Below are 22,653 nucleotides of genomic sequence, written 5' to 3' on the forward strand. Positions count from 1 at the left end.
ATGATGTCTAGAACTACAGACATACACACACTGTTTGGATGGACAGAGGTACAGAAAGATATGAAGCTAGGCAGACAGACAGTCAGAAAGACAGAAAAAAGTTCAAATTTATTTTGGTGGTTTCTCTGTGGTTTGTAAATTGTCAGATCATTTTGCACCCAAACTATACTATGGCTGGATTACTGAGAGGTGAAGAGTGATAAGGTGGTCAACACAGAGTGTCTCAAACAGTAACTGTAATGCAAGAGAAGAATCCAGGCCACAAACTCAAGAAGTCACAGAGTCATGTATATGGGTGGGTCCTGAACCCCCATGGCAGGCAGCCTGGGCCTCTAGAGAGCAAGGATCTCAGCAACATGATTGTGTCCTCTCGACAAAACAGCACAGTCAGAGAAGGCAGACAGCAACTCTCAGAGCTGAGCAGCAGGTTCTGGAGTGAGTATGCCACCTACAGGCAAAGAGGATAGAAAGGCTCCAATGCTTGTGTGGTAAACCTGCCATGGGGTGTCGCTATACAACAGCAGTAGCAGTGATTCTCAGAGTTATAAGCTGGGAATCACATGCTGAAGTCTCACCTACCTTTGCTGCCAGATTTCTGGCCAACAACAAACATGTTTAGAATAAATAAGTAATAACTGATTCAACTAAACTAATAACAGGTTAAACCTGACAGAAACCACAGTCATTTGATCATTTAAATTATGAATATTATGATGACTCATGCTAAGGTCAGCCAACTCTCTCACCAAGTGAATTTAATGTACTGGTGAGGTGGGAGTACAGATACTTGGGATGCAAGACATCATTAAATTGAACCCTGATCTTGCCAAAAGCTATTGGTGAAAAATGGGACAGTATAATTTCTGTGGTAACTGTTAGATAACCCTGCTGTTGCACAGTTGCATTTGGGTCCAAGCCCAGTTTTTTGCTGAATGCTGCATAGTATTAAAGTATGAGGTTTGTTCACTGGTTATATGAGCTCTTCCAAACCTCCCAGCTCCATTTAAACTCAGTGTAAGGCCAAATGTGGGCCCAGATGGAGGTTTGAATAGCATTGTGCTCATAGATTGTGATCATTGTGCACATTAGGCATCTGTAAAAGTAGAACAGTCTAACACTATGTTGAGACTGTCCAGAGCGATCGGATTGTATTTTTCCTTCTGTCCGTCGGTCCTCCCCCAGCCAACAAACACGACAGGGCACCAGGAGATTTCAAGAACTTTCCTAATGCATCTGCCTGACCCCATAACAGTCAGAAAATAGGTCAACTGCCCTTATGAAGAAGAAACTACAGTAATCCTGCAATACATTTTAGGATAAAATACAAATATTACAGTACAACTATAAGTCCTATGAGAATGTCCTGGGACTATTATTTCGATACCATAGGAGATAAAAAAAATATCAAAAGGCTAAATAAGATCACTATACACTCACTGAGTACAACATGCACACTGTAAATGCCTATGGAGATATTATAGGAATATTATAGTGATTTTTCATTAATAACTTCACCAGCCCTTGTAACAAAATGTTTATGTGGTAAGTCATATGATTCCCGGTTTGGATTGAGTTTCTATTGGTCATTGACCCCATCAGTCTGTCTACTCACTAACATGTGTGTGTCACAGCCCCTGAGCCCCGCCCCCAAGCAACAGCCCTCACTTGACTGCAGGACAGCTGGTATTAAACCTCAGAGGAGCACATGGGGCACTGGTCACAAATATTTCTCTAGATTAGCTACTGTACTAGACTTTTTTCTTGAATTATTAAAAGTTACAGCCCAACTTATCACAATGCATTGTCTGAAAAGTCTGCGGACAGCTAACCCGGGAATTCTCCAGCTACTTAAAAATGCAGGGATCTCCACCAGAGTTGGAGCTGACAACATTGTTTTGTCCAGGATGCAGCAACCTGTTCAGCTTGCCTACTGGGGCGCAGCATCACCGCACATCCTCAGATCCTTTCATCACTGCACGGACCCTGATGTGGCCCAAGGACACAGCAAGTAGGTTACAGCAGTCCCTATGGAAAAATTACCATCAAATCACTGTAATATTCCTAATATACATCATAATCTTCCTACAGTATTCCTACATGCTATTTCTAAGGAAAACCCACCATAATATTCCTAAAACATTCCCTTTAAGTGTGTCTGTTGTACTCAGTGAGTTTATGGTGACCTTACTGTAATTCATGGTGTTTTTATTGTGTGTGTGTTTTTTCTTTTTTTCTCCTATGGTATCACTATAATATTCCTAGAATATTCCTTTAAGAACTTGTGCTGTGATATCTCTATCCTGTTAAAGTTTATTATATTAAGAGAGTTCTTAAGTCAGCTTTGTTCAGGCCCTTTGTTGTAGCCCTATGCAAAACAAAAATAAACACAAAAAGGTCATTCTGTACAAAGAATAAATGTGTTTTATTTACATATATTAAAAACTACAAGGTGAATTGTCTTTCAGAATACAGGTCTGTAGATTTAGAGATCCAGATCCAGGTAGTGAGGACTCCCAAGAACTTTATAACCATTTGAAACTGGATGGTATTTACATAAGTGTATTAGGTCAGTATTAGTGGTTTCTCTCTCTCTCTCTCTCTCTCTCTCTCTCTCTCTCTCTCGCACACACACACGCACACACACAAACACTCAGTTCATGTGAAGAACTAGGTCATTAATTACCCCGGGTGGTTTGCAGTGTTTTCACTACTGGCTAAATTGTTGACATAACAGGTTAAACACCGTTCATGTTTTTGTTTCGATATTTACATTGAGCCAGTGCAGGTTTTTGAAAATCATAGCATGGCATAACGCTCTGTTGTTTGTTTTGTCAGAAACAGGCTGATGTGTGGACTGGAGGACCTACTTTTCTATACCATCACTGAGGGCAAAGAGATGATCCCGCTCTCCCAGTTCATCTCTGTGAGTCAACAACACATTCATCCTTCCTCTGTCACGCCAAGGACTGTTTTGACTGTCCATGGCATGCTGAGACACACACACACACAAACACATTCTCTCCTACAACACATTCTATTTCCTAAAAGGACCTTTGACTTTAGCCCAACCAACTCCAGGGAGTGAAAGAGGAGCTGCAACAGGAATCCACCACAAAGTGTCTCCAGCTGAACGCAGGGTCAGGTTTTAAAGGTGTTTAGGGAATTCCTTATGTAATAGGACTAAATATAGCAGGTGTGACACTGATGTAACCATCCTTGGAGACAACAACATTCATTCTTCAGCAAATCATAATTGCTGGATTAAGCTTTAATTAATATCTGACAATTATGAGACTCTACAAGCAGACAGGACGAGAACTTCCTCAGATGGAGTTATATGAACTGTTACTTATTTGCAATTGTTTTATCTCTGTAAATATAGAGTGCAACAGAACCTAAAGCTTTGATGAGCAACTAAGGTAGCATATACTGTAGAAAAGCTTAGACCATCTCCCTTTGCACGGGCCCATGCACACACGCCCAGTATTTAAGAGGTGTAAAGGACATTATGTCCCCTCCATGAATCATAATTCATGTGTTCGAAAACTTGCCAGGGGCCCTTCGTATGCATACTCAGATGAACGGAGCAAATATCTATTAAAAGACTGGGTGGTGTGTGTGTGTGTGTGTGTGCTGTGATATTTAACAAGCCATTGCTTTAAACTTGCAGCCCGTCACGCCCTCATTACTTGTTCAGCTTCACGTGGTGCGTCGTTTCAAAGAGTCCCATCCAAAAGCCAGGAAGGGACAGCTTGTGACCCTGGCATCTATGGCAACTCAGTCATTTTGATAGGAGCGCACATCTAGGAGAACAGGAGTGTGTCAACACAGGTGGCTTGTTGTTGCACCACGGATGACTGGATGTGTTTGTAGAGGAGACTGAGGCAGGATAGAGACCATGAAAGTATTAGTCAGTAGCAAGGAGAAACGTCTGTGATTATATTACAAGGATGATTCACTCAGAGGAAGGGACGTGCTCACATGTAAATTTTATGGCAGATGGGTCAGTTTCCCAGACATGGATTTAGCTTAGCCATAATAATTTGAGCCCACTGGATTCACAAGATTCTTTTTTTAACTGGATGTTTTATCTTTATGTATTAGTGTAGCACATCACCTTGACATTCTACATGTGATTAATAATTTGCGCGGCATGACAATGTGTATTTAATAATGCAGTTTACATTAGATTTATTGATGAGCCTTTTTGAGATAAAGGCTGATTCAGGCCTTCAGGGTACTTAGGCATTACATTAAAAAGATATTAACATATCGAGGCAGGTATCACGCAGGCTGAATCATTGTACTACACTACATGCAGTTCTCATTAGCGAGGCCTATTTGTAAGTGTCAGTTCTGTGTTGTTATTCCACTTGTGAAGGTGAGAGTATTCACATAGCCTACTTAAACAGAGAAACTACTCTCTGCTGAAGGAAAACACTCTATACGAAACATTGTAACGGTGTGAATGCTGCCCCACAACTCAGCATTTACTGCCCCGAGGCCAAGAGTCACTGACCAATGTGTCCCACTGACATACAATAACACTAATATCAAGCTTCCAGCAACGTGCTGGTGCCAGTTGAATCAGTTATCAGACAGATGAGTTTGAAAATAACCAGGAGCCTCTCTGGTCTGGAGGCACATGCACATGATGTCGCCTAAAATAGACACACATGTTTCATACTGTGGCTGTCAGCATGGCCCGCAGTTGGCTCACAGGAGGGACTCCAATGATCCGGCCTGGGCCTGCATTTCCTCCAGGGTCGCATGTGTGGGCCCCTGAGCCTTTGAAGTCCAGTAACTACATAGCTCATCAACACATTTTTTGATATCCTGATAATTGACATTACGTGTACTTCCCTGTGCCTTTGACCCGCAGGCAATACTGTTTGATAAAGTCGTTCATAACAATGCAATTTATGATCACATCTCTCTCTATCTTCCCATTTTCCATCTCCCTCTTCTCTCCCTCTCCTCTTGTCTATCCATATTTTCAAAAACAACCTCATTTCCACCCTCTCCAGGCTTTGAAAAAAACAGGTTTGTTGACATCTGACCCTCGGCTGCGTGATTGTGTCCGTCAGATGCGTCAATCCACGCGTGACTCCACTGGGCCAGTCATGATGGACCAGACGCTCTTCAGAAGGTGAGAAAAGCTTGCTTATTAATGCATACAATTCTTCACAAGGGAGTATCAGCCATTACCTGCATGTCAAAGGCACACTGTACATGCACTGCATTTGCTTAAATAAACAACAAACCAATCTGGTGTGAATTCTAATGTTTTTAGAATAGAGTTCCTCCTACTTGAAAGTTGCATATCCAAAGCAGTTTTTGAAAACTGCGAATGAATCTGAAGAAGTTCCTAAAGGTTAGGTGAGGTTAAGGGTCTTTCATTCTTGATTGGGGCTGTATAAAGGAGGTGATCTGTGCAGTCAGGGCTATTTGAGTCTGAGAGACTGACAGAGACAGGCGTTTTATGGCCGACAGCTGCTACAGACCAAATTCACGTGCGCACACACACTGAAGCCAATGAGTAGCGGGTGGAGAAAGACTGAGGGGTCTCCAGGGCAGTCAGTAAAAGGGCATCATTCTGGTTGAACTCCAGACAGTGTCAATTATATTAGAGGACTCAACATATCAGCAAGCTCTGGACCATCCAGACTCCTGTCCAAACAGTATTGTTTCCTAATTGGCAAGGGTGGTTTACTGACTGCAGTTCTGATTCATCCTCTGGCTTGTAGCAGTAGTGGGTTACACGGTCTGGCTGACAACTTAATTAATCACATGCACCTTAGCTTGCTTGTTTTCTGAAATTTGAGAGGTGACATTGTTATCCATTCCTGAAGAACACTCAAGAGCTCACTATAAATAGGTTACTAGAAATAGAGAGAGCTATCTCCTTTTTTTTGATAAAATGTCCTGTATGAATAATGCAATCTCTCTCCACTCTCTTCCCTGGTGTCCCAAAACCTCACGCTAGCATCGCTTTGGATTAGTGAGGACTGCGGCCCGGATATTTCAGTTTATCCCCGCTGTGACAGAATGCACATTCCTTTCTTTGGGATCATACAGTACTTACCAGTTAAGATCTATAATAAACAATATAATCTGATAATATAGGTGGGCATGTTTGTTTACCAATTCCTATTAGCTGGGTATTCATTGGCTGGAAGTAGGCCACTGTGAGCCCAATCTGATTGGATCATAGGATAACCACTTCAGGTTATCACATTGCCTGTTACTGTATTGGTATGTTTCCAATACAACGATAAAAGACCATTAAAGATTCAAGTATTTAAGATTCACTTCAATGGAAACTGATTGTAGTTTTAGTTATATACACTTTTCTCAGGGTAAGAGGTGCTCTGGAGGCAGAAATCATCAAACCTCAGTGGGTGGAGCCAAAGAATCACAGTTTTCCGGGTTAATTTAGGATGAAACCCAGTGAAAAAAGGCAAGGGGTAAGAGAGGAGGAAGCTGATATAATGAAGCTTAGCGCTCTTGCTACTAATGAAAAAATGCAATCTAGTCAGTTAGCTGGCCCCCAAAGTTTAATTTTTAGATTATCTTACAGTGGGACATTAGGCAACTCAAGTGCCTCTTGTTTATTTATATTACTACATTATTTATATTACTATATTTTTTATGAGTTCCTTCTTTGCCATTCAATTTTGCCAGTGAGCTAATTTGTGCTTTTGCCCTTTGTTCTGTTTCTGTTATTAATAATGTTTTAATTGTATTAGAAATTATAAATCCACATCTAAACCCATTGCAGCATCTTCTATCTTCATAATGTCAGTTCCATCTCTTGTTGTCTCATAGGTGTGTGGGCAACAACATCATGCTGCTGACTCAGGCCTTCAGAAAAAAGTTCATCATCCCAGACTTTGAAGAGTTTGCCCAGCACATCAATGAGATGTACGACAATGCACAGCAGCAGGAGGGAGGACAAGTGAGTAAGAGAGGGAATACACACACACACACACACACACACACACAGAATCAGTGTCTGCTCATTCATTACAGTACATTCATATTGTTCTGTGAATCTCTGTCTGTGTGCAGGTAGCTGATTACATTCCTCAGCTGGCTAAGTTCAGTCCTGATCTTTGGGGAGCATCTCTCTGCACAGTCGACGGACAGAGGTAACAACATGACGTTACTCCATCAGTTTGTCTCCATTCTGAAATCTTTAACCACTTACCGTCTCCCTAACATTCTCATTTTTTCCTTGCTTTTTCATGACGTCCTTGCGCAGACACTCTGTGGGCGACACCAAGGTCCCTTTCTGTCTGCAGTCATGTGTGAAGCCGCTGGAGTACGCCATCGCTGTGCACGAGCTTGGCACTGAGCATGTGCACCACTTTGTTGGCAAAGAACCCAGCGGACTCAAGTTCAACAAGCTGTCTCTTGATGAGGAGGGTAAGAGAGGGGTGTAGTATGGACTTTCACTTCACATGTGCCCTCTTGATATCTGCATTCATACAGAAGTTTTGGTGGGTTAAGGATGACTAAAGTACTGAGGGGAATTACTTTATTACACAAAAACAAGCTGTAATCAATAATGCTAGATATGATTAATCCTGGCTTTGGTTAATGATTGTGTAAAGCAAAAAAAATAAAATAAATAAGCCACCCTCTCCACCTGAAGGTTACTGAGAAATGTTGGCAGCATCAGCTCTTTGATCGGTAATTGCAACAGGCTGTGGATTCTGACAACAGAGCAAAGATAGTGCAAGAAGAGGACATAATTTTACAGTTTATCATCAGGTTTCCCGTCAGATGGGCTGTGAGCAAGACTGTTCACTATTGTACTGTATAGTCATCTCACCTTTATAGCCATTTGTTATTACGTATTCACCTCTGGAACAAACTGGCAAGTGTTTCCATTTTATTAGCTGTTATTTTAGGTCCTTCTGTTTAAAAGCCACTGTAATCTCAGTAGTTTATTGCCCTGGTGGTTACGTGCAAGTGTGTGATAACATGCTCTCATTCCTTATGCAGATAAACCACACAACCCAATGGTGAACGCCGGAGCTATAGTCATCAGTTCTTTAATAAAGGTAAAAATCTAAAGGCTTTTCAGATTAATAGATTAATATGATGGTACAGGTTCTGAATCATCAAAGGCTGTGGGTTTACGTGTGCTGAGATTTTCAATATAGGACACACACACACACACACACACCTCCTACGCATCTGGCTCTCCTTAATGAGGGTGTCCTGCAGGGAAAAATGAAGGGTGGCCTCCCTGGAACAGATAGTAGTATTGTGTATCCCATAGCCTGTGACTTTAAATGCTGTAAGGAATCGTATCAATGCAAAATGACCTAGAAGAATCAACACCTGAGCTACAATGTCAGCAGCAGCTGTCACATTGGCATAAGTAATCAATAAGCTATTGGCTGTTCGCTTACTGGCCTTACCGGTTGGACTATGGTCAACACCATCTGATTGACCAGCAGCCAGGCTTATCCTTCAGCTTTGGCCTTATTGTAACACGTGGGGGTGGATGGTACCCATATATGACTGTGTATGCCTCCTCTGCTGAGTTTTCCCTCTCGCTGGCTACCTGTCCTCACCAGCTGACTGACAAGATCGGCCTCTTATCATATGTGGGCCAAGTTCAGCAGAGGGGGAGGGGCTTGAGCTGTGGACTGACAGCAGGGGCGTGTGTGTTTCTCTAGCCAATTACAGCCCTGGGAGTAGAAGGTGTGTTAGCCACCCTTGTTTGCGTGTGTGTGCATGTGTGGGACACGTTTGCGTTTGGATATTGTTTGTATATACAGTGATAAGGGTATATACACAGAGGATCAAGATTTTACGTGCAGGTAGAGAGAAAAGACTGAAAGTAAAAACTCGTTGAATGTTGTTTTTGACTTTCTGCAACATTTATGCCCTGATGGGAGCAGTTGTACCTCCAAAGTGTAAATGTCACAACTTTATGAGTTTTCTTGGAAAAAAAACTGTTGGCATATCAGGGATAGCACCACAGAGAAACTACTTCACATAAAGCCAACTTCATTATTGACCATGAAATCATCCCTTCAACTCTAAGCAATATTTGATATCATCTTTAACCTTTACGGCTAGAGTCGTTAAAAGCAATATGGGAAAAACAATACCTTCCCCCTATTTGGTAACTTTACAACTTGGTAACGATCTTTTACTGGACCTTGAAATTCAACCTACCCCCAAGCGCTAAGCCCTTGCCAAAGTCTTCACATTGCCACATGGACTGACAGTCAGAAAGACACCCTCTACACGTCATACCCAGACGCCCACCCACAGTCACACTCAAACCTGTGGCACAGTGTCAAAATACTCAAACACTGCCATCTATAGGAGCTGAATGACACTTGGCGTATAAAAATTGCATCACAAACTGACTTTTTGCTTCTTTTGACAGCCTGTTTCAAACAAGGCGGAGAGGTTTGACTACGTAAGTAAAATACTTTTGAGTTTCAAACTTAAATATTCTAGGATTCTGCTCATTTGTTTGGTCTCCCAACTGAAACCATCTGCTAATGTGTTGTCATTATAGGTAATGGACTTCTTGAAAAGTATGGCTGGCAATGAGTATGTGGGCTTCAGCAATGCAACGTGAGTGTTGTGCTGCAAAAGAAAATGCTCCCTATTTGTCCTGTATCACATGAAATACAGCTTCTCATACCTGTTATGTTCTTACAGTTTCCAGTCAGAGAAGGAGACCGGCGATCGGAATTATGCGATTGGTTATTATCTGAAAGAGAAAAAAGTGAGTCTTATAGAGCTTTGTGTTGACTTTAGAGTAACTAAGATATCTTCAGGTGCTTGTTCAGTTTTCAGAGTGTTATCTTAGTAGAGAAAATGAATATCTACTGAGTCTGACCTGAAGCTGTGGTTCTTTCAGTGCTTTCCTGATAACGCAGATATGATAGCGGCCCTGGACTTCTACTTTCAGGTGAGACTCTGCATCTTTAAAATTTTTGTATTCTGTAGGTGAAACTTGAAACTCCTCTCTGTGTCTCTCTGGTTCAGCAAAGGTCTGATTGTTTCATTTGTTTTTTCCATTCCAGCTGTGCTCCATTGAAGTGACCTGTGAGTCAGGGAGTGTCATGGCTGCCACCCTGGCGAATGGGGGTATCTGTCCAATCACAGGAGAGCGTGTGCTGAGTGCCGAAGCAGTGCGCAACACCCTGAGCCTCATGCACTCCTGTGGCATGTACGACTTCTCCGGACAGTTTGCCTTCCAAGTGAGTCGCCGGGAGTTAGATGATCCGCTTGAAAGAATAGGTGGCCTTACAGCTCAGAGTGGTGGGGCCTCTACTATTGCATTTACTGTCAGTCACTTATTTCGGGACGTTTTGTTGTTTCTCTTTAGGTGGGCTTGCCTGCTAAATCTGGCGTTTCGGGCGCTGTGCTGTTGGTCGTCCCCAATGTCATGGGAATGATGTGTTGGTCTCCCCCGTTAGACCGGCTCGGAAACAGCGTTCGTGGAATTCACTTCTGTCAGGTATGCAGCCACAGTTTTATCATGTTGTCATTGTTCATTCTTGAATATAACAAATTGTTAGATTTATAGATGTCATATTTGACAGATTACATGAACAAATGACTATTTTATGTTTCAAATATTCCATCTTTTTCCACCTTTGACTGATTAGGACCTGGTGTCTCACTTCAATTTCCACAACTACGACAACCTGAGGCACTTCGCGAGAAAGCATGACCCCAGAAGAAGATCGGATGATGACCCAGTAAGAGCTTTTTTTGTATTTACAGTATGTTACAGCTGTCATTCAGGCTGCCTATTCATAGTATTCTGTTACATCACCACACAGCCATCTTGGTAGGAAAATAACAGGTGATTGTCATAAAGTAATAGGTGATTATGACCAAATGACAGCCACAGCCAATGAGCTGTGTTTATGGTAAAGCACCATATTGGAAATGCATGTGACATCATGGGAATACTATGACTCTTCTATGAGTCTTCTCCCCAGTGTTGAACTGCAAGTCCTGTGCTTTACCCAGAATAATAAATGGCCACACAACTAATCAGACAGTATTCTTTCTGTAACCACTTTTAGAACCAATCCATTATCATAACGTTTGCCTTTTGCCTTTTGCCTCATTAGAACAAGTCGGTGGTGAACCTGATGTTTGCTGCCTACAGCGGCGACGTCTCTTCTCTGAGGAGGCAAGTAAAGACAGAAACTTGGCCTTTACTTTTTCATCACAAAGCTCCGGCGCCAGACTAGCGGACGAGAGCCCGATGATACAATCTTAATAATTCATTCATGGCTTTTTTTGAACATGTCTCCTTTCATATTTATGTAACACAATTTTATTTCTTTTACTTTTTAATTTTAGGGCTATTCAGCAAGACACAGTACCTTGACAGTTAGCCATCTATCACCTGAGTTAACCTTTTCCATGTGCATTCTCTCTCTCTGTTCCTCCATCTGCACCTCTTGGTTATCCCTTCAGGTTTGCCCTTTCAGCTGTGGACATGGAGGAGAGAGACTACGACTCTCGCTCTGCACTCCACATCGCCGCCGCCGAAGGTGACATTTAATCATTAGTTAATTCATTCTTCAATAATGTCTGCCTGATATTAAAACTAGAATAAATGAAATATGACATTTACATAACAATGTGTTGGGCTGGTTTGGAAAGATGGCGGGCTTATCATAGAGAAGAATGGCTCGCCAGGCTTGCGTTGACATGGGATCGTTCACTTTCTATTTCAGGCCATGTGGAAGCAGTCATCTTCCTAACAGAAGTGTGCAAAGTGAATCCCCATGTGAAAGACAGGTATGGCTCTTATATATATCTACCCATTCATCCATTACTAGAAAAGTAAGAATCTTTTCTTCTCCATATTGCCAACTTTGACAATCTATCCATCTCCATATTGCCTTGTGTTCTTCATTAGATGGGGAAACACCCCCATAGATGATGCCATGCAGTTCAGCCATGACGGTGTGGTGTCAGTGCTGCAGGAGTACCAGCGCATGTACGCTGACAGCGACTCCCAGTCCGACACAGAGGAGCAGAAGACCACGCTAGACACACTGGACACACTGAAGGGTGTCGTTTGAGCCACATGGGATAATGAGAGAGTCATGGAAATTAAAATTGTTTATTCTATGAAATACCTAAGACCTTATGCACCCAAGAGGATTGAAAAGAGATAGTGTGATTGGGAGGATTAATGAATGAGGGTATCTTTAATGAGGTAACACACGTTGTGTTATAATGATGGTGGGATCATCCGTAGATCGTTATAACTTGAAAGACTGAACAGTGCAGAATTAAGTGCCTTTTTATTGCATTTCTGTACATTTCTGTACAAGGAATGGTTTGAGAATGTAAAGTATCAACGTAGCACTGTATAAGACACCAACAAGCAACCTGTTGCTTGTCTGGAGGAAGACAGATGCCATGATTTGGAGCCATGATTTGGCTATAGTTGCCATCATGTTTATGTTTATTGTTATATTCTTAGCTGCTATTGGAAAATGTCACTGTGATGTAAATATGTATATGCTTTGTGTTTATTTATTTCTGATATATTGAAATGTTTTGCTTCACCAGTGCTAATATCATTATTTTATCAGTGCCTTTTATGCTCCAGTGTAATGGCTGCATAATTCCATACCTGTAGCTTTGTTAGAAATGTTATCAGCAAAGAAGAGTTCTGCTGTAGCCTAATAATTATTCTACCTCAAAAGGAAGTAATTCAGTTGCATTTGTGTCTGTACATTGGAAGGAGTGTTTCACTGTGGTTGGTGTCAGTTCATTGTGTCTCATAAACCAGCTCAACATTTATCCACTTTTGAGAGCTTGAGATGATGATTGAGATGTGTGATGTGGTGATCAGGTAATTTCTTTTGAGAAACTGCTCTCTGCTCTTTGGTGCAAGTTCTCTCATTTCACCATTTTGCCTGTCTTCACACGCTAAAGTGTGAAATGTGTAATTTTCAACATATCTGTATGTCTTCCGTGTTTGGGACAACACACATTTGTGTCATTCAACACAATATATGTTAACGTGTTGAAATGTAACAATTGACTACAGCTTTTGCTCTTTATGCACAAGTGATTGTCTGCACTGTGCTAGACGCTCAACTACGTTATGTGATACAAGATGAGTTTTCTGCAACTCAATCGCATATCAAATTAATACTTTTTGTTGATTGTCATTTGTTCATTTTAATTAATGTGCAATTAAATTTTTTAACTTTTGCTCTTCAGTGAAATGATTCCTCGGGTAGGACTTTGAAGCTAAGCTTTAGTCTGTCAGTGTAAAAATCTGTCATCCTGCTGTAAATAAAAGAGAAACATGAAAAACCGTTTTAATTAAGTCATTTTATTAAACAATATACAGTATGAACATGAGACTCAAAAAAGGTTTTGTTTTGATTTTAGCACGATGAGAGTATGGATAATGCCAGAATTTAAAGCAAAGGCAACAACTTGGCAGTTAGTATAGTATTCCCCTCAACAAGATGCTCTATAAACACACATATTTTCACATTAGCTCACATCAGAGATAACACATGAGGTACATAGAAAAAAACAGCTTTTGTGATACAATTGCCTGAGGTTGTATGACATACATGAAGTATGAACTTGCATTGTTAAGAGTCATGGTTATGCACCAACCGGACCATGGATAATGAACCAACACCTGTAATTAAGCTTTAGCTGATTTCTGAGGAAGATATTGCTTTCGTTCCTGGACAGATACTAAAGATATTGTTGTAGTAAGTGTTGCCACGGTACCAAACTTAATGCACATCCAAGCCGCGGGCCGCTCTCCACCATCATCAACATCCCCCACAGCTCCTCTTGTGCTTCACTTCAAGCCCTCGGGCTCCTCCAGGCCAGAGTGTGTGAGCAGCTCCCCGTCCCAAAGTCCGAACGCCGGGCAGAGAGGCCCCCTGAACCGGGCCTTGACGGTGTGGATGACCTTGGGTTTCTGGATGTCCACCAGCCCCAGCAGGCCAGCCTCGTAGTCCAGCAGGACGCCCACGCGGTCCGGCTTGCCAACCAGCGTCACAGGCACCATCTTGTTGCCGGTCATGGCAAACCACTTGCGCTGGGCATAGCCGAACACCCAGGAGGAGTTGTTGGTGCCCACGCAATCGTCCCGGGACATCAGCGCCTCGGCCACGCCCAGGCGAAACTCGTGCGACTTTTTGACCGTCACCTCCCAGTAGTGGCGTCCGCCTGTGATCTTCTCGTCGCCGAACACAACGGCCCAGTCCCGGAAGCGCTCGGGGTTGTCCTGCACGTGGCTGGGGTCCAGGCCCAGCATGCGGTAGATGACACCCGTGTCTTTCTTGAAGAGGTCCAGACTGCTGTGGGCTGTTCTCTCATCTAGCCTGAACTGCAGGTCTACAGAAAGTAACAAAATTAACAGTAATTTATGTTCTGTTATACTGAAACAAATGCACAGATGTAATTTCAGTCCTGTAACTTCCACTGTATGCCTTTGAATGTTAAATCTGATATGCCTTAAAATCTGACATTTAGGCTATCAATGATGGAAACAACACTGGCATCTAATAATCTAAATGAAGGAAATGTGGTGTGGCTGACCTGTCAATAATATGATGAATATCCATGAAATTGATTTGAATATCCTGTATGAGCTGTACACAGGTCAGGAGGTCAGAGAAGTTTGTTATAAGATCATGTCAACAATGACTAGCTTTCAGCACAGCAGCCTGGGTGAATCTGCTGCTAATGTGTTGCTAACTAGCTTGTTAGCAACGTGGTTAAACTCGTCATAAATCACGTTTAATCTCATTATCTTTTCGAGACGAGTTCAAGGCACAAATGAGCCAAGAATATCGAGATATGTGCGAAGACATTTGGGCAAGCATGGTAAGGAATCTAATGTAAATACATCCATCATCGGACAGCTAGCGGCGACACATCCATCATCGGACACGACCCCTGTCTGACGTCTCTTTCCGTTTCCCACAAAATTTACACGACGACCGCCCGTTAATTCACTCCTCAGTATGTTAACATATTTACCAATTCATATGCATTTTTTGTTTGTAATGATACACCTATATTTCGGAGTACAAAGTGACTTTGATCTCTGTTTACAGAAATCGGACAGGAGTATCCGCCCAAGGAAGCGCTGCACGGTTACTAAAGTTTTCTCCGCTTTTAATCCTTGTATTAGTGGGCGATGCTATAGATAAGATCCACAATTTGTAAGAAAATAGTTGTGGAAGAAAGTGGATGTGGTGTTATTGGTGTGCGGGTCGGGAAAAGGCCAGAAAAACAATAGGCATTATGCATTAGTTGAGAATTGAGAGTCTGGCTGCGTGTCCGATAATAGACGCCGTGACGTTAGGCTATCTGCTGGCACTGACCTCTGAGCTCAAACTATGGCCAAAAGGCCTCGCATTTCTGCAAGTTTTCCAAAACTGTTCACTCACTATTTCCCGTCGACCTCGTTATATACCATCTTCTCGCTGGCAGGATTATCTGCCGCGTATGTTTGACTGGCAGAGAGGAGACAGTCTGTACTGCCAGGCGACAGAAATGTGTCAGGCTAGCGGGCATCGCCATTTTTACGCTGCTCACATGTTTGTCTGTCCTTCTCCCTGTCCAAATGTTGTATCACTGCGCTCTGCTGCCACCTGTGGGCCTGGAGATGAACACAGTGATCCGCCAAAACTCACCAAATCAGCACCACGGACAGCGGTCAGTGCTGTGAGTCGGCCTGGTTTGGTGAACTTGTCAAAAATGCCCCCAAAAATTAATGCATTATCCTACTCATTACGTGTTTCAAAAGTAATGCATTACTCTACTTATGAGGCGGTCTGTTGCGCTACTCATTACACAAGGTTACTTTACTGTTACACACCAAAAACTGGTGGTTGTATCTTATCTTACCTTCAGATTCAGGATACCCTCCTGGGAATGATCAGGGAAACCAAACTGCGTTGATGTCCAGTGTTTTTGTCAGACTTTCGCTTGATAAACTCAAAGTAATGGGAATACTTTCATCCCATTATCTGAGTGCCCGCTTCAACTGAGAGGACTGTGGGTTGGGATATCGTTTTTGGATAATTCAACTTCAATCTGATATTTAGATGTGCTAGGTAGCAGTTTTTTGGTTGGTGTCTGTGATTTTTCTGAAATATCAATTTGTTTCACTAGTTATGGGGAAGAGTAGCCCTAATATCATTATTTTAAATCGTACATCTTTGGAAGAACCTTGCTTAAACATTATAAATATATCAAATTTGGTTTGCTGCATTTTTTATGCCCTGCATTTGTTAGATGTTTACGTCGGGCTTGAGATAAGAAGCGCCCCAGGGCGCAGTGGCAAGTGGAGCACTTTTATCTCACAGATGGAAGATTTTTTTTTCACGCTGATGCATTTAAGGTGGGCAATGCATCTTTCATGGCATATAATAAATATTTTGTTATATTAACAAAGCTCGAGTCAGCCTTGTTACCCAGCGAGATCCATTTTTCACGCCGGTGTCCCGCTGGGAACTAAGTATCATGGTTTATTCATGGTCAAAGCTGTACATTGGGCGTATCACTGTTGCTTTTTGGCTTTTTTTGTAATAACAGTTGGGCACGTGGTGGATTTGTTGTAAAGTGAATAGCTGGCCCTTGTAGAGAGAGAGGTTGTTCAATCCCCCTCCTATTTGGCCAGATAGGGCTGCAATCAAAGTTTGTCACGTGATTGAACAGAGATACTTACACACAATGCTCTCTCTCTCTCTCTCTCTCTCTCTCTCTCTCTCTCTCTCTCTCTCTCTAGAGAACTAGAGTAATAGAGTAATGCTGCAATAAATTTCAGGAGGATACTATGCAAATGCAAATATCACAGAAAAGCTGTAAATCCCTATAGCACTATTATAGTTATACTGTAGGAAATAAAACATAAACTACAATAACATTACTGTTAAATTATTATTATCATTACTGAGCACCACAGACACGCTATAAGTCTCCATATGATTGCTTTAGATGAATATGAATATTAGAGTATTTTTTTTGGCTATATAGGGTCTCTCTCTCTCTCTTTCTCTCTCTGTCCCTCTCTCACTCTCTCTCTCGCACACACACACACACACACACACACACACACACACACGGTTATCTGAGTTATATGGGCACGCGCACACTGTGGGCTGTGGTCTTGTGTAGTGAGGATGTGAAACTAGTTAACTCGGAGCTCACAAGTGCATCGCAGACAGTCAGTCCACTTTAAGCGGCTCTGCTCCTGTCCGTCGCTGCTGCCAGACACAGACGCAAGAAGAGGGGAAAGCTCACGACTCACCACCGACCAGAATAATGCTCTTACTCTAATTAAAGACGCTGGCAGGTCCCGCAGAGGATCTCCTGACCCGAAAACCAGCGGATGGAGGGGTGCATGCGGGAAACGGAGCTACAGAGGAACTCTTAATAAATTGAAGCTGAAGTGTCAGAGGGATTTCTTTTCTCTTCGGTCTCCTGGATTCCTGTTGTTGGCGTGCAGGAATGATATGCTTCACTGCACTGATAATCGACCAGCAATTCGCAGGCTGATGAAACACTTTGTCAAACCTTCTTTTTTTTTCTCTCAGCGTCTTTGCTTTAATGCAATTGTAATCCATTGAGAAAACTGGGAAAACAACATACAGTAGGCTAGTGCATGTGGTGATGGACATTCATTTATTAAGATTATGCATGCTTTTGAGTCGTCTCGGTTATGCATGCCTGTTCTTTTGAAATGCATAACTCCTGCTCACAATCGGTGCTCGTGTGACTTTGAGAAGCAGCGGATGCTCGATATGTTTTCCCGTCAGTCCGCGTGAGGGATGGCGACCGAACCGCATCAAGTCCAAGGCTGGTTTTCCACACGCTTCCCTCTGGTTAGATGGATAATGACGGCATATGCCACAGGTGTATACAGGCTCCGATTTTAATTCAGAATAACACGTCAACTATGGTTGCGCACTCGCTTTCGGTCAGTGCCGTGAATAACACTTGTACTATGTAGTTAAAGACAGTTTGCTCTCCGCGGAAACAGCAGGTGTTTTGAATCTTGTTTTCTGACTTTGGCGTTCAGATCGAGCCGGTCGCATATGGTGACAATGGATCTCAAAGTAGAAACCGAGGAAATGGACACAAACCAGCCTCCGCCCATAGAAGTTTTTGCGCACAATTCAACGCTGCACGGCATCTCTCACATCTTCACCTACGAGCGGGTCTGCATCAAGCGCTGCCTGTGGGTGCTGTTCTTCCTCGGCTCCCTGACCTTCCTGCTGTACGTGTGCGTGGATCGGATCCACTTCTACTTGGAGTATCCCCACGTCACCAAGCTGGACGAGGTCACGACCCCGGTGATGGTGTTCCCCGCCGTCACCTTCTGCAACCTGAACGCCTTTCGCTTCAGCCGGGTCACGCGCAATGACTTGTACCACGCAGGGGAGCTGCTGGCCTTGCTCAATCAGAGGTATGGTTAAGTGTTCACCAGCTCAAAACCCCAAAACACATCCCAGAATTCAGTCTGTCCTGCAACCAATTACTGTGTAGTGTTTTTTTCTGTGTCACAGTTTATTCTGGTGTGCCTCAGGTCAATGCTTTCCCAGCTGCATTTGATATTATCCTTTAATATCAGCCCATTTCTTCAGAGAAACGCCCTGCAAGGTACCCTACCTTTTATATGGGCCACTGATTCCGTCACTAGGAATCTGGAAATTATTTTTTTTTTTTGTATCCACGCTGCAACTATGTCTCGCACATTCACAATAGTTTCACAATAATAGTTTCTTACTCGTATTTGAGTCATTCAGTGCTTGGAGAGCAGGCCGTGTTTGTCAGGCTTGAATGAACCAAGGCGTTATAATCAGAAAACTCCTGTTGGTGCAGCTCAAGGCTCTGGATATTGGGGATTGCAACAGCATGTATGCACAGGAGGAAAGATCTGGAGAGTCTGTTTCTTTTGATTGTGCGAGTGAAATGGCAGCTGCTCTGGGTATTGTTATGAGGAACTTGGAACAAAGCTTCCAAAAAAATTTCTACTCCCACACATTAAATCCCTTTGTTTCGGAGCTGTCAAAGAATCTGGCGGCGGGAAAGTTAGCATAATGAAAAATGAGCAGTTTTGAGTAACACATTTTCAGTAATTAAGACAATGCACTGGCCTTTCCAAGAAGCACAGGAGAGGGGGGAGGGAGAAGGAAGGTCTCCTACAGAGACACTGTGACTAATCCTGGCCTTGGAAGCAGTATGATGAACATGTTGCTCCCCCCTATGGTGCTGTAGTATTCTTTCAAATGTCAACAGAGGCATGGTAATGAAACAATCAGCAGAGGCTATCCACATTTTGTGCCGGACAGCCAAAGTGTTTCTTAAGCGCCTACAAGACATGAGAGAGAGAGACAGGAGAAGGGATTGCAGACCACTTAAATAAAGAGGAGATTGAAAAAAATGCAGAGCTAAAACAGGGGATCTGAACCTGTGACAGGCTGTCAGTTAAAGAGATAGAGGACAGAGCTCAGCAGACAGCACTGGGTGCCTCTGGTGGCTCTACTTTTATGTGGGTATACAGTCAATCACTAGCCTAAATCTTTAATGATCATCCCAGGCTGAACGCTAAAATTAGCATTTTATCTGTGATGCTGGTGTGACTGATGATCGGTACTTGCCATCTGGATTTTATTCATTCAGTAGGAATGCTAAATTCATATGTGACACTAGGTTTTTTGTGAATACATCCCCTAATCCCACATTTCAGGTGATGGAACACGAGGAAGGCTGTTTAAAGTTGGGGATTGGTGTCTTAAAGTGTGGTTTTCATTCTTCCTTATGAATGTATCATCTCCCCTCTTGCACTCTGGATTGTTTGTCTGAAGTAGGTTTAGTGCTCATTATCCGGCCTCCCTAGGCTAGGTAGAGAGGCACCGCAACTGCACACTTAGTTGTTATCCCCTCGGCTAAAAATGAAAGCGCTTGTGGCATGAAATCCAGTTGAGAACTTTCTCCTCCCACTTCCCGTGTTTGGAGTCATTGGTCTGGGAAATGTCTTGTGGCATGATATTAAAGCTCCGCACACACTCAAGTGTCAGCCTCTGCTGATCCTGTCGGCTTGTGTGCTTGTGGGATTTTATCTCATAAGTGCCTTCTTGGCAGGTTTGTCCGATGCACAAACAGTGGGGAGTAAATGGCTCTCCTCAATTAAGTTCTCTTTTAATCAAACAAAGACAGTGTCTGTGTGGAAAAAGAGTGCATCTCACCTCTGCCATAGTGGGGCCTCCTCTCATCTTAATGGCACAAACAATCTATGAACCATTGAACCTGGATGAGGTTAGTCATGATTGATTTAATGTTTGGAAGCTGTCAGTGTGATGAGTCTGACATTCAGCAGACTTACAATACTCTGAGTGTTAGATGCACCTTTACCCTCACAAGACATTCACTACCATGCATGGGTTTCACATTCTTGTACTCCATTCAGAAGAAATGAAATAGGTTTATTGTATGTATTGTGTGGAAATCATGCGTGATAGGCTTTGACTTAAATGTTAAATTCTAGTCCTATAGAATCATGTAGTGCACAGAAAACACATGGGGTATATAGACTACAATATGTGATACAAAAGATCAATAAAAGTCCATGTTTGGATGAAACGTCTTTGAAAGAGGCTACATTCATTTGAGAATTTCCAAAAGCCCTTCATTTGAGCCAGTGTTCTCTGAAAAATCCTGGCGAGCTGCTTTTTTGGTGAGTCCATTAAAATGGTGACATTTTTAATAATAGCACAGTGGGAGATCACAGAGAGGGTAGAGAGTGTGTGCATTTACAGCTATTCTGCTCTCTCCTAATACTGGGCAGCATGGTCAGATTTACTGAGCTCCACTAAATGAAAGGAAATTTCCCGGTGCCACCGATAATGCTGTGTACTATGTGGGAAGGCTGGCTCCCCACTCAGTGACTCACAGGCCTTTATTCTCTGTCTTCATAAAAGAAGGACACACATGTACACACACACACTCATGCACATGTGCACACAATCACAGACAGAACATATACGACTTCAGATACCAGAAAATGGCAAATTAAGAAATAAAGATAAAAAAATGATATACAAAAAATAAGAAGAGTTTACAGCATATGAATTCCAGACACCCTCAAGCACATTTCTTTTTTAATGTGGGATTTTGATCAAAGTAAAGAGTGCCTGGATTCATGGAAATGTGGCTTTCCTGTAAGGAAAGAAGTGACAGGAAGAATTCACTGACTTTGACAACTAATAGCCAGAAATACTCACAATCAATTCATTCAGTGAAAGCCTAAGGTAACAAGCTTGCACTAAAAAACCTCTCAACAATTCCCTTTCTTCTTGTGGTGCTTTTATCATGCCTTTAATATTTCATGTCTGGGCTAACTATTAAAGGGGAATATCAATCAATTCAAGAGTTCACACTAGAAGGCATTAGTTTTTTTTTTAGGACAATCCAATCAGCATTTATGGACATAAACAAATCTTTGCTCAAGTTTGAAAGCAGAAAACCGAGACACACCATTTTACAGCCTGGAGCTACAATACTGACAGTGAATGGAAGACCAGCTTTATGGAAGCCATATAATTGTCTGCACTTTTAGCCTATATACAGTCAAGCTTTATGTTATGGTAGTGCTATCAGTTCCAAGCCAGAAAATGCAGCAGAAAACTATCTTGGATACTTTCACTGTTACTTTACTCTGTTTTCCATCTCTTTTGATTCATTCTGAATTGTACTATTTTTAGCTATGGGTGAGCGGAGTGAAAGTTCACTAATAAAGACTCATAAACTTTCCTGGAGCGTTGGAAGAACATTTCAAGGCTGAATCCACTTTTTACGAGCTCTACTTTATGGTCAGACAATGATTTATTCAGTGTGAAGAGGTACAGTAAAAGAAATTCCATCACTCCACACCAAACAGTCTGAAATAAAGTGTGTGACTTGGCGTGAATGGAATATTTCTTAACACAAGTATCTCTCCCTCTCTCTCTCTCTCTCTCTCTCTCTCTCCCTCTCTCTCTCTCTCTGTCTATCCAGGTATGAGATCAGGGACGTGCATCTTGTGGAGGAGAGCGTTCTGGAGACGCTGAAGGTCAAAGCGGACTTTCACAATTTCAAGCCGCGTCCCTTCAACATGCGGGAATTTTACGACCGCACCGGGCACGACATCAGCGAGATGCTGCTGTCCTGCCATTTCCACGGGTCAGAGTGCCGAGCTGAGGACTTCAAAGTTGTAAGTTGAATCCCAAGAAGATCAAGAAGTTTATTTACAAAACCACAGCAATACAGTCCATACAGTACTTTTGATTTTGGTGCTTAAATGCATACAGTAACTAATTACTTTATGTCAAAATATGTGCAAACTACACACATTCTAGAAGCAATAGTTACTGTAGATGCTTAGTAACCCCTTTTGGTGAAAGTTACAGCTACTGTGTGGAAATCTACTATATGGAACTATCTATTTATAGTGGGTTAAAGGATGATGAGAGGTGACATGCACTGTGGTGATGCCAGAGACCCTGGGTCAGCCAGCATCTGTCAGGGTTGAGGCTATATAGACTCTATACATACATATAGTACAGTGTGATGTCTGAGAGCTCCTCCACCAAAGCCCCTCCC

The 22,653-nt window shown here is 42.4% G+C and overlaps 3 protein-coding genes across 3 annotated transcripts; 2 read left to right on the forward strand and 1 right to left on the reverse strand.

Moving 5' to 3' along the window:
• The first annotated feature begins 1,796 nt into the window (after window positions 1-1,796).
• LOC139664596 (glutaminase kidney isoform, mitochondrial-like) lies at window positions 1,797-13,307 on the forward strand. Its single transcript, XM_071543485.1, has 18 exons — window positions 1,797-2,008; window positions 2,836-2,923; window positions 5,028-5,149; window positions 6,829-6,958; window positions 7,072-7,151; window positions 7,265-7,428; window positions 8,011-8,069; window positions 9,416-9,448; window positions 9,551-9,609; window positions 9,697-9,763; window positions 9,899-9,949; window positions 10,065-10,241; window positions 10,370-10,501; window positions 10,653-10,745; window positions 11,127-11,188; window positions 11,479-11,555; window positions 11,742-11,805; window positions 11,927-13,307. The coding sequence occupies exons 1-18, from the start codon at window positions 1,797-1,799 to the stop codon at window positions 12,090-12,092; spliced, it is 1,836 nt and encodes a 611-aa protein (XP_071399586.1). The 3' UTR covers window positions 12,093-13,307.
• Window positions 13,308-13,363: 56 nt separating this feature from the next.
• Window positions 13,364-15,611, reverse strand: spryd4 (SPRY domain containing 4). The gene is made up of 2 exons (XM_071543486.1): window positions 15,456-15,611; window positions 13,364-14,394 (listed from the first exon to the last, which is right to left on the reverse strand). The coding sequence occupies exons 1-2, from the start codon at window positions 15,586-15,588 to the stop codon at window positions 13,853-13,855; spliced, it is 675 nt and encodes a 224-aa protein (XP_071399587.1). The 5' UTR covers window positions 15,589-15,611; the 3' UTR covers window positions 13,364-13,852.
• Window positions 15,612-18,107: 2,496 nt separating this feature from the next.
• On the forward strand, window positions 18,108-22,264 carry LOC139664604 (acid-sensing ion channel 1A-like; the record flags this gene model as incomplete). Its single annotated transcript, XM_071543498.1, has 2 exons — window positions 18,108-18,478; window positions 22,069-22,264. Coding segments are annotated over exons 1-2 (567 nt in total), but the record flags the coding sequence as incomplete, so codon positions are not given.
• Between the last annotated feature and the right edge of the window lie 389 nt (window positions 22,265-22,653).

The sequence above is a fragment of the Centroberyx affinis genome, unplaced genomic scaffold (assembly GCF_046629955.1).
Source record: "Centroberyx affinis isolate AG114_WGS23_722 - 3 ecotype Tasmania unplaced genomic scaffold, CSIRO-AGI_Caff_v1 ptg004325l_1, whole genome shotgun sequence".
In the NCBI taxonomy this organism is placed as follows: Eukaryota; Metazoa; Chordata; class Actinopteri; order Beryciformes; family Berycidae; genus Centroberyx; species Centroberyx affinis.

Coding starts and splice junctions, on each gene's coding strand:
- LOC139664596 (XM_071543485.1), top strand. CDS start 1,797: ATGCATTGTCTGAAAAGTCTGCGGACAGCTAACCCGGGAATTCTCCAG. Junction 6,959..7,071: donor AGCAGCAGGAGGGAGGACAA/GTGAGTAAGAGA, acceptor GTCTGTGTGCAG/GTAGCTGATTACATTCCTCA. Junction 10,502..10,652: donor GTGGAATTCACTTCTGTCAG/GTATGCAGCCAC, acceptor TTGACTGATTAG/GACCTGGTGTCTCACTTCAA.
- spryd4 (XM_071543486.1), bottom strand. CDS start 15,588: ATGGCGATGCCCGCTAGCCTGACACATTTCTGTCGCCTGGCAGTACAG. Junction 14,395..15,455: donor AACGAGGTCGACGGGAAATA/GTGAGTGAACAG, acceptor TACTTTCTGTAG/ACCTGCAGTTCAGGCTAGAT.